The 11,652-nt window shown below is 50.1% G+C and overlaps 1 protein-coding gene across 1 annotated transcript; it reads right to left on the bottom strand.

Annotated features, from left to right (window-relative positions):
- Positions 1 to 3,614: 3,614 nt before the first annotated feature.
- SAT1 (spermidine/spermine N1-acetyltransferase 1) lies at positions 3,615 to 6,343 on the bottom strand. Its single transcript, XM_026038671.1, has 6 exons — positions 6,120 to 6,343; positions 5,863 to 5,914; positions 5,693 to 5,776; positions 4,442 to 4,543; positions 4,319 to 4,359; positions 3,615 to 4,075 (listed from the first exon to the last, which is right to left on the bottom strand). Exons 1-6 carry the CDS (start codon positions 6,183 to 6,185, stop codon positions 3,905 to 3,907), a joined length of 516 nt encoding a protein of 171 aa, XP_025894456.1. The 5' UTR covers positions 6,186 to 6,343; the 3' UTR covers positions 3,615 to 3,904.
- Positions 6,344 to 11,652: the final 5,309 nt, after the last annotated feature.

An 11,652-nucleotide genomic window follows, 5' to 3' on the forward strand; every position in this document is an offset into this window, starting at 1 on the left:
CTTTGCACCTGCTTTGTGAACGATGGAAATACGCAGAGGCCCAAATGCAAATAAAACTGTGGCGTCCCGAGGAGCTCCTGCAGCCGGGCGTTCGCGTTGCCTCCTCACCTCCTGCGGCCCTTCCTGCTTTGCTTTGGCCTCGCTAAATCCACGAAACGGAACCGGAGCTGCCGTGGGGCTGCTTTGCTTTCTGCTGTTGCTCCCGCGGGGCCGGGTGGAGGGCCGGGCTTGATGCCAGCACCAGGCTCCGCTCCCGCTCCGGGGCGCGCGGGGAGGCTCCCGCAGCCCGAGGCCGGTCAGGCTCCCGCCCAGCCTCGCTGGTGCCACATTCCCACCCCAGAGCCGGAGCCCTGCCCTGCACCGCCTCCCTGCGCCCCTTCCCCGTGCTGGGCCTGTCGGGTCGTCCTTCGCTGGGCTCGACCCATGGCCCCTGGTCGTGGTCCCAGTACAGGGTGAGCGCTAGCGGCCTCGTGCTGCGCGGTGGCGCCGGCCGAAGGCCGGATACAAGCCGCGCGTGGAAAGGTGTCACGGAACGAGTGGTGGCGGGGGAAGACACGCGGGGCCCTGCGTGTCTGCGTCCGGCTTCGCGGCCTTTCACGCTCCCCTCAGTGTTTCGCTGTTCCTTCTTGCCGGCTGCCCTCCTGTTTCCGTCCTCGCTGCCCGCTCCGGGGCAGCCGCGCTGTGCCGCATGGGGTCACACAGCCGCGTCCTGAGCTCCGGCCCCCGGCGCGGCCGGTGTCTTCCCGGCCGCCGCGACAGCGACACCACGGCCTTTAACTGGCCAGGCTCCAGCCTGGCAACGTTCCCGGGGCGAAACTCAGTGCGTGTGAATTCACTGAAAACCCCGCGTTTCTGGGAGGGCTTGCGCTGACCTTTGCATGCCGTTGAGAGCAAAGGCTCTTTAAAGCAAAGGGGGGCGGGAGGATGGGTGTGTTCTGCTCTTATTTCGTGTTTTGACTCAGATTATGATGGGGGGAAAAAAAACCCACAACCTCCTAGGCTGCTGCTATGGGTGCAGTTGCTGCATGGGAGCCGGGAAGCAGCAGCAGGATTGGGGGCGCAGAGCCCGTCCTCTCCGAGTGTCTCCGCTGCCTCCGGCCGCACGCCAGCCCTGCTCCAGGCCACCGCCTCCTGGAGGGCAATGAGCCCGGAAAGGCCTGGATGGCAGGGAGGCCTCCCTGGCGGCGAGGCTGCGAGCACGGCGAGGGGGATGGTTGCGCCTCCCTGCAGACGCCCTCGGCTCCGTCGCAAGGGCCGGTTCCAGCTCCGGCCCGGGCACATGCAGGCGGTGCTGAGCAGAGCCGATGAAGTGGGAGAGCGCAGCGTGTGCAGCCCGGGGCTCCTTCTGTGTTTGCCACGCTGCAAGCCTTGCACCTCGGTCACCTCCCGGCTTGCCAGCCCTCGCACCGGTCCCTGGCCATCACCACGCTGGAGGCTGTGGCCCCTCGGCTGCGTGGGCATGATGTGAGGTGGACAAGGGCTCCAAAGCTGGTGGAGGGGAGAGCTTGTCCCAAATGGGCCACTGCCTGATGCGCGTACTGCATAGCTGGTTATCTCAGGACTGATTTTGTGGTGGAAACACAAAGTTTCCATCAACAACTGCACTGGTTGAGCGTGAGCACCAGGGTCACTGCATCGCCAGCAAGCCCCGGGTATGCTGGTGTTGCTGAACCCTACTTAGGCTGCTCTTGCTTATGCCCGTATGAGGAAGGGCAAGGAAGTCTAGCCAGCAAATAACGTTTCTCTCTGGCCTCACGGCGCTGACCTGCTCAGGCTTGGCTTGCCCAGCAGCGCACGGCCTTGCCGTGTGGTCAGGATCCATGCTGGAGCTGAAGGACCCTTCCGCCAGCCCCGCCGCACGGGCCCTGTGTCGAAGCAGCTACAAACCGCTCAGCTGGGAGTCTTCATCACACGCACAGCATCGCTCTGGTACCCCACTCATTTCAGCTAATTTTGAGCAAGTCTCTCAAGAAAAGAGCCTCTCACTTACTAAAGGAAGTGAAGACTGTTTTTGTCTTGATCCGTGTGTCATGGTCACGTCCCCCCGTTGAAGAGTTTGTTGTCATAGCCATGACAATATTTCTGTTGTTTTTAAAAACCCTTGTGCTTAGCAGGACGCCAGTGCAAGTCACATGTCTGAAAGGTTAGCAGTCGTCTTTACTTCCATGTGTAAGGGCTCAGAATGAGCACAGATGGCTGGAGGGGTCTGTCCATATAACGGCTAAATTTGTTTTAGGAGGTTCCTTGAGAAACTTTGCGCTTCAGCAGCATTCATTAAACATAAATGTAATGGTAAACTGCATTGGCAGAAGCAGATGAACAAGACAGGCTAAGCACTTTTAACTGATTGAATATTTGACTAAGTTGTTTACTTTCCTAATTATAATGCCTAATTAGCTTGTTCCATTCAATCACGCAGCAGCGATAGCTTCATTGTGCTCCAGCAGTCTCAGGCTTGAGTAAGTTATGGCCTAGATATCTAATGAACTGTTAATTTGAAAATAAAAACATCCTTAATCTGCTCTGCTAGTAATCGCCTTCTGGCCTGATGCACCGTGCCAGAAGGGCTGGCTTCAATTGGCCCTGAAGCCGACCTGCCCGTCAGTGAGCAGCACGGCTGCCTTGCTGCGCTCGCCCCGCTCCACCACGGTAGCTGCGTGGAGGTGCATCCCGCACTGCCAAAGCTCCCACCCCAGGGCAGGTCAGTGCCACGGACAGCAGGGAAAGGTGCTGGAAGGCAGCTCATCCTGCCGGTACAGGCAGCAGGCTCAGTAACATACAGCCCAGCAGCTGGGCTCAGCCTCACCTTCTTGAGCCCGAGCCCAGCAGCAGGGCTCAGCCTCACCTTCTTGAGCCCATTGGGTTGCAGGTGCACGTGGCTTCCCTGAGGAACTGCCCTGCTCCCACAGCACCGTGGCTCCTGCCCGCTGGGAAACGCAGCTGGGGGCAGGAGGGGTGCGAGCCCCAGCTCCTCCTGTGTGCAGCACATGCCATCCTGCTGCACAAGCCCAGGCACCTGCCTGGAGACACAACCTCACCTGGGAGAGCAGCACGAGCTGGGACAGAAGCCAGGTGCAAGCCAGCACCCTCACCCAGACAACAGTACCGACATTCACTGCACCTCCTGCTTTTGTCCAGCCTTCCTCTATTTCTTATTCCCGGGCACTAGCTGTAAGATCCTGATAGTTCCTGGGAATCTTCTCCCTGCTTCAAGCTCCTGCCTCTCCCTCAAGGCTCCTCAGAGGTCAATCTTGAAGCCACAGCAGCTCCTTTCCCAGGGGCCTCCTCTAGGCAGCAGAGCATAGCAGCCCTGCAGAGCCTGCTGAGGGGCACCCACCCTGCCCCAGTGCTCTGCAGAGCTGGAGCCAGCCCAGGAGCCCAGGGAGAGGTGCAGGAGGGAGCTCAGCTCCAGGGCGTGCAGCTCTGGACCAGCTCTAGGAAACAGTGATAAACAGCCCTTTGCTTCTGAAGGACATGCCGGGGGAATACTAGGCTTATGGCCTTAGGTACCAACTTTCTGAAAGCAGCTACATGAAAATCAAAAGTCAAAACTACTGCCATGAAGTGAAAACACATTTATTTTTATAAAAGGAAAATACTTAAAACAAACCCTACCAGTGTGTACATTGTACACATTTGAATGACACTCACAAGAATGAAGTTTCCATATACATTTCAAAGCTAACAAGCCCACACTGGTTAAGGATGTATACAAGCACATTGTCAACTTGACAGACACCTCGGTTCCAGACCACAGTACCAATTACTCTACCAACCGCAAAGCGTTTTCATTATTAGCACCCATGCTACTTTATTCCACTACAATCTGTGCACAGAAAGCAAGAGGGAGTTTATTCGTAGAGAGCAGGGATATTCACAGGAGGGACTGCGTTGCTGGAACCTCTCACTCTTCCGTCGCCATCTTCACGAGATACTCCTTGTCGATTTTGAAGAGCCGCCAGCCCTCCTCGGTGGACAGATCGGAGGCGCCTCTCCTCTTGTAGAAGCTGATGGAGGGCTCGTTCCACTCGGCCACAAGGAAGTGCATGCTGCTGCAGCGGCACTTGACAGCCACCTGCACCAATGCAACACAAATCCTCACCCTCCTGCTGCACGTCGGTGGGGCTGCTCAGCAACCAGCTGCGTGCAGTCAAGGGCTTTTACACCACTCATCACTTCAGTAGTGTTGCTGCTCAACACAATCTAGAGAAAGTCTGAGGCTGTATCTAGTGTCCTATCATCTCCTTTAATTCAGTGTACTAGTTAAGGAGAAGCTTTTATGCTCACGTCTGCTTTTAGTCTTATCACACAAACATACCTGACTCAGGTTCTTCAGAATTTCTGACCCAATGCCAAGCCCTAAAAGGAAACAAAAAAGGAGAGTAAGCTTCAGTTTTAGACAAGTCCTGTAATTACTTTTATCTACTGCCATAAAACCTACCTCTGTATTCTGCCATCACATAGAAATCTTCAAGGTACAGCAGTTTCCCAATCCATGGATCATAAGTGAAATAGTACATGGCAAAGCCCACAACGTTGTGTTCTGAAACAAAGGGTGTCACTTTAGTTAGCCTGAATTTAAAAGACAAAATATTAATTCAAGTCTTACATGCAGGATTAAATATAGGGTCTCTCTTTCTGTAACATGCAGCTGTTCACTAGCAGGTTAGAATTAAAAGTGAAGTTCGCAAACACACACACACACACACACAACTCAACATGAGCTCTGACAAAGCTTTATCAACCTAACAGCACCAAGAAGGCCCTCTTCATACCCTGAAGTCCTCATGAGCAGTGTTACACTAAGTATGGAGCATAAAAGGCTTCCTTCTACAAACATCCTACCAATTTATCAGTATTTCCATTCTGGAATGCAAGTCATATTTCATACAAGAGTTCACAATCTGGATCGCTCCCTTAGCAAGCAAAAAAGAGCACTGATCTTTAGGTTCCTCAGCAATTACTGCCTGAACAAGGTAGGCTCCCTGACCACATTTACAGCAACATTTCAGCCCTTTGTTTCCACTGACAGCTTCATGTCCTTCTCTGTCTCTAGCACCAGAAGACTTGTCTGCTTTGAGTAAGGAAAGCTGCTGCTTCAAGCACAACTTCTATTGCTCAAAACAGAAGGCAAAACCAACTCTCCCCGCAGCAGCTTGCTTCTAAGTCTTGAAAATTAGAACTCTCTGTATCTGTTGCACTACTCTGCACAGACTGTAGGAGAAGTGTGCATACTAATTTCTTATCGAATACGTTCTTGGTAAAGGTTTGGGAGTAACACTTGTCCCTGTAGACCTTACCTCATATTATGATCATCTACTTTATTGTGTAACGGATCTTTTAGTTACCTCCCCGCTCATCCATGTACACAGAAGGGCCATGTACATGGCGAAGCTAGAGACTGTAACCTGAAGATTGGGGACAAATTAAAGAAAAAATGTGATTCAACAGGATTACATAAGGTAAGTTAGGGTCAAACAAGAAAAGCCATTTAATTAACTGGAATTAAAGCACATTACATTACTCCTGACCTTCCCACATCTGCACATCATTGCACATTACTCCAACTTTAACAGTTAACCTAGTTCTCCTGCCCCAGTTCACTGGCGGGACCTTATGCACAACTGACAACCTTAAGCACAAGGCACCTCCTGCGTATCCTGCAGCAAAACAAAGCAGCACAAGGCCTCACCTTCAGACGACCACTGCTCTTTGGGCACTTCCGCAACAAGACAGTGGTAGAACGGGTGCTCGCCAAAGCCATCCTCGAGCAGCTCTGGAAAAGCAGAACAAGTTGTCACCGGGGCCGCGGGCCCCATCACAGCGGGCTGCGACCCCGGCGAGCAGCTGTGGCGCCTGTACCTTTCTCGGTTAACACCACCTGGTCCTCCATGTCCTCGTACTTGGCTAGTTCCTGGAAGAGAGCGGCGTGTGAGCAGGCCGGCCCGCAGCCTTGCGCAAGAGCTTGTTTGTGCTCATGGCACGCAAGGGCTGAGGTGCTCCCGCTTCCTCCTCCCCTCTCCCTCCCTCCCACCCCCCCCCCCCCCCCCCCCCCCCCCCCCCGAACGACGCCCCCAACCGCCGCGCCCAACGGCCGCTCCCTCCCCCCCAACGCCCACCTTGATCAGTCGCAGCAGGTCGGGGCAATCCTCAGGCCGCGCGGCGCGGATGCGGAACGAAGCCATTTTCGACGGCGCTTCCCCCTGCGACCCCCTCGGCTGACGAGTCCCCGGTGTGTGAACAGGAGGAGCAGCTGCTTCTTCATTCGTGTCCCGGGCGGTCAGTCAGGCTGCGAGCATGTCCCGGCGGCGCTGGAAGGTCGGCGATCCCTCACTCTACTGCGCGGTGCCCTCAACGCCAACTGTGACCGGCGGCCGCCGCGCCGCCTTCTTTATAGACGTCCTCGCCCCGCCTCTGCTCGGCCGCAAGCCAATGGGAGTGCCCGCGGCGCTCGCCCTCAGCCAATGAGAGCGCCCCTCGGCGCAGCCTGACCTCAGCCTGCCAGCAACAACAGCTGGCGCGGGGGTGTCGCGTGACCCGCCGCCCCCCGCCGCGCCGCGCTGCGGCGCCCCCTGGCGGTGCCGCGCGGCGCTGCAGGCGCCCTCGCCGCCCCCGCCGCCGCCCCCGCCGCCGGCCCCACGTGCGCGCGCCCGCGCCCCGGCGCCATCTTAGCTGTGCGGCCGCGGCTGAACCGGCGCTATAGATCCGCGCTGAATGGGGGAAAGGAGAAAAGGAAAGGCCTTTGTTCCCGCTTGACGTGTCAGGGAATGTCACAGGGAGCACCCCCTGCGGATAGATCCGGCCCTCTGCCTTGCCCAAGTGTACGCCTTGGTCACCGGGGGAGGCTTCAGGCAGCTTAGTGACCTGCAGTCCCCTGCACTAGTGACAAGCAACCCAGTGTCATCCAGTGTCACCCGTGCAGCTGCATGTGGACTGCACTGTGCCTATCTGTAGCATATCTGTGCTCTTAGCAGCCCTGTGCTCATCACACAGGAGCACGAATCCCCACAGGCGGTCTGAGCTCTCCCACACAAGCAGCTAAGCTTCCCTTAATTAAATAAAATAATAATAAAAAGTTTAGCTTAAAAGGTGCCCAGCTGGGAGAAAGGGCCTGACTGCAAAAGTGGTAAGATGGAATTAAAATGTTTTTTCCACAGTACAATTCACAGACAGGACTGGGAGCCACAATTGCCAACTCCTTTGCAGGCCTGTTTCATGAACTGCCTCGCCAAGCCTCAGGCGAAGGGCACTGGGGCACGCTGCACACGGATGGGGGTCATTTTGTCGTGCCACCGTGTGCGGAGCCCCGGGCGCTGGGCTGGGGCCCTCCGCCATGGGCCGCCGGGTGGTGCCGGGCCTGCCAGCCCCTCACCGGGCGCGCGCGCCCGCGGGCCTTGCCTTGGGCATGGGGCCCGGCCTGTTGTGTACAGCACTACCTGTGAGATCCCCATCAGTTAGTCTCCTTGGATATTACTCTCCTGATACATTTCCTTATCTGTGTGAGCATGCGCGTCACATCGGTGGCGCCATCTCAGGTGCTGGGGGTGGCTGGGGCAGCGTGATGATGATGATATGAGCGTCGGGCAGATGATGCACGTGATGGTCATCTCGTTGGCACGTTCATGGTGCAGAGTGCACTCTCCTAATGCGGCTGGAAGGGGCTCGGGTTACTCTGGGTTGCTTCCTGCTGGGTTCTGCTTTGTCTCTGGGTCTGTGCCGTCCTTGCTTCCTGCATGCGGTTTCTAGGGTGCAGGTTTCACTTCTAATCTCCAGGCTACAGTTGCTTAGTATATAGAAGGAAAGGCAAATAAATATTTATATGGCCAGGGAGGTTCAAAATACAAGAACAAATTTTTGCTTTGGGCTCAGAGCGCTTCTCAGTCTGATGGGAAACTCCTTTGCAAGCACAGTAACTGCCCTGGGTTACTGAACTTGGGGAAGAAGGGGTTGTCCTGGAGGAGGTGCAGGGGACAGCAGCAAGAGATACAGCCAAGGGCGGCCTGCCATGGAGGCAGGCAAGCAGGAATGTCCTTGTGCCGCAGGAATGCTTGTGCGCAAGGCTGTGCTTCCTTAAGCACGACCTACAGGCATGTGGACGTGGGCAACGGGATGAGAAACGGATCCTGGGCTACGTGACTGTGGATGTCTGTCTGTAGGCCTGTTAGCTAGGCCACCTGGTGAAAGTGTAGGAACGTTTTGTATAGGCATGGTTTTCTTTTCCCTTCTGATGGCCCTTGAACTTTGCAACTACCACGTCCATTCTTAGATTTTAAAAGGAGACATTTATTTCACATTCAGCTTAAACTGATTTTTTTTTAAAAAGAGATTTGGGGTGTAAGAAAACTCTAAGTCAGGTTACTGTTGTAAAAGCCCTTAAAACCTGGATTACCAAACAAAACCTGGATTACCAAACACAACTCCTCAGAATAACTTGACTGAGATCCCAAACATGTAGTTCTATCTTGCTGTTTTACTATCTTATAGAAAGGCTTCAAAGTGTCTGTTATGTCAACTATTTTTTCTTGTTGGTATCCATTTAACAATGAGGAAGTCATGTATCAGAAAATCTACTGTTGGGTAATAGCAGAAAGTGCACGGTTACTTTCGTTCTCAAGTCAGAGAAGTCATATGATTTTAGAAGTTGTGGTTTCAGCAAAAGACTTTTTCTACCTCAAATGTTTATTGAGAGTCCTGCTTCAACTTGCTCAAAAAATATGTTGATACCCTGTTACCCCTGTGAATATGGTGCATTTGAGTTAGCTTTCAAATTCACAGGGGAGAAGAAAAAATATTTTTTAAAACCCAAAAGTATCAAAAATGTTTTCATGGACCCACATGAAATACAGAGAAGAAAAAAGAAACAAAAGTGAAATTAAAAATCAGGTATTTAAGACACCTAGACCTCATAACCTATACTACAGTTGTTTGGCTATATGTAAATATACATTATTTCCCTACACCTCATAACCTATGGTACAATTATTTGACTATATGTAAATATACATTTTTTCCATGTAATGGTAAGAATTTATTTACAAAGTGGTCCTAAAGATCTCCATTTGTAAATGAATTGTATTGGTGGGTGTTGCAGTTCTTTGTGTCTCAGCTCTGTTTATTTTTGAGAATGTTTCATGTGATCTTGATCAAGCTGAGTTAGTAATGAAATTTCTAATGACCTTTATAATAACATTGGAGCCTATTTAACATTGGAGCCATAGGATTTTAACAATTTTAACATTGGAGCCATAGGATTTTAACATCAGCCTATGTATTTACCCTGTTCCTAGAGAAAATAAGAAGGAGCAACTGTTCTGACAAGGATCAAGCTTTTTTTTTCCAATTACGCTGGAAATTCATTAGTATATGCATTTGAAGTAAACCAATGCTGAAATAAGCTATTATAATAACATTTGCACTCAATTCTGGATTAGTTCTTGCTTCTCATGTTAGAATCACAGGCAGAATGGTTACAATTATCTGAAAAGATGGTACACATTTTCCTCTCATTCTCATTTATGCCCTTTGTAAATCTTCTCAGCGAGGCACCAGGAAATATTTTCTCAAACCAAGCGAGAAAAAGAAAGCAGCACTTAAAGGAAGTGCTGCGAGAGGCTGTGTTGTTAATCAACGCATAGAGAACACTATGTGTCTTAATGGGGTGTGTTTTCCCCACACCCCTCCAGAGGCTGAGGTAGTGTCCGGGCCGGAGCTGCCGCCTGTAGACACTCTCGTTCCTCAGGATCCCTTCACAGGGATGCCTCTCAACAAGCTGTTCAGACACTCGGTTGGATACTTGTGTTGGTAACTATTTTCATTTGCACCTACTTGCCTGAATTTCCTCTTATTTTGGAGGAGGAGGAAAAATACTCCAAGTGGGGACCAGCTTCTCCGGTGTTGAACTCATCACACTCTCCTTGACTTGTGGTATTTTATTCTTGGGTTTCCTCCTTTGCAAGGGAGATTCCTTGAATTCCTGTATGAATGCCTCTGTCATGCCTCAGAAGTGCTGTTTATATTGCATAAAAGAGGGAAGAACAAGAACTTCTCATTCCACATTAAAATGCAGCAAGTTAATAATTTTTGAGTATAGTATTAAATGGCTTTCAAGCCATTCAATTTAACCGGTATTTCAGTCCAAATTATATGTCCAAATGATATATTTTCTCAAATCACTGCAGCAAAATATAGAAAATGCATATTCAGTTAACATTAAATGTTGACCTCTTATTTTTATTTCCAAACACCACTGTTCTTTGGAAAACATTCAGGATTTTATTTGCATTCTCAATAGAATCATTTTTGTCCAGTATTCACAACTAACTGTGATATTTATGAGATCCAGTCACTGCCATATTTTTTTTCAAACAACTTGCAATAACGTATTTTATTGACACTGAACTGCACAGAAAGGTGTTTCTATCAAAATGGTAAGTACGGCACTAGCACTTCAGAATCTGGGCCCAAATTAACAGTTTCATATAATAAAACTATGTATTTTCATTTACTGAAAATAAAAGGTCCAACATTTTTCATTACTGCCTTTGAAGACCTATTTTAGGCCACACATGGCCATGGCTGTGGCCTGGACAGTCATTTGAAATTATGTAATTTGATAACTTTGGGATAAATACACCTTATAGTCTGATTGCACCCACAAATCATCAACATCATGCCTGCTTATAATAAGGGCTAAAAAAATCATAGAAAAAAATTTGGAAAAATCAAAAATAGGCCTTAATTTTATATCCTTATGGACTGGCTACAGTAGTTAGTACCTTTGCTTCTGATTCTGTAACGTACTTAAATTGCCATTCTTGGGTTCAGACTTCAACGGGAAACGTGAGGAATATGAATTTTCCTTCTGAACGAGCGGGGATTTCTAGGCCACAGTCACAATCTGATCATTTGTCACAGCTGTCTGCTCTGTCTGAGGGTGATTCTTTTCATGGTATCTTGGTTTCTGATTCTTCAGCATCCACCTACACCAGATTTCGTTTTCCTTTTTTTTTTTTTTTTTCCTTGCAAAACCAGAGGAGCTAGAAGCATTGAAATAGCTCTTTCAAACTCTTTCTTTATTATTATTATTTTATTTTTCTCTCTGCAGAGATGTGGAGAGAGAGCATTAAGTAGTAAAAGTTACATGATTGTGCATGGGGTGGCACATACAGGGGCTGTAGCTGGGGACAAAGTTTGGGATTACAGTTGTTTTAAGTAGCAATGAGGAACCTTCCCTAAAATATGGCACAATTCTCTCTTCTCCCTCCCCGCAACTCCTCCACAACCCAGGACCATCCTCCAGCATCAGCCGTGGCACCTTACACAGTCATGAACTAGTGGATAACTGCTATTCAACATATATGACAGAAAAAAAATGCTGGTAGCAAGAGTCGGTTCTGGGTGGATTATGCTCAGTGTATAAGACACAGAACTGTATTCTCTTTAAGGTTATCACAAATTTCATATGAAAAAGATAATACTGGATTTTAATTTACATGGCCCTACTTTAGTCTGATTAGAAAAAAAATATTAAAAAAAGGCATTACTTTTTAAAATAATGACTACAGATAAATTACACACTTGCACAATTTGCTAGAATGTATCTTCTCATATTCTTGTAGAATCTCAGTGTTGTCTTTTGCACATCTCTACCAA

This window comes from Nothoprocta perdicaria, unplaced genomic scaffold (assembly GCF_003342845.1).
Source record: "Nothoprocta perdicaria isolate Ctin4 unplaced genomic scaffold, notPer1 scaffold_215, whole genome shotgun sequence".
NCBI lineage: Eukaryota > Metazoa > Chordata > Aves > Tinamiformes > Tinamidae > Nothoprocta > Nothoprocta perdicaria.

Bases quoted from the DNA above. Each gene is read 5' to 3' on its own strand.
- SAT1 (XM_026038671.1), bottom strand. From the start codon at position 6,185: ATGGCTTCGTTCCGCATCCGCGCCGCGCGGCCTGAGGATTGCCCCGAC. The intron at 5,777-5,862 runs GTACAGGCGCCA...CTGCTTTTCCAG, and splicing joins GGTGGTGTTAACCGAGAAAG to AGCTGCTCGAGGATGGCTTT. The intron at 4,360-4,441 runs GTAGGTTTTATG...GTTTCCTTTTAG, and splicing joins TGTGATGGCAGAATACAGAG to GGCTTGGCATTGGGTCAGAA.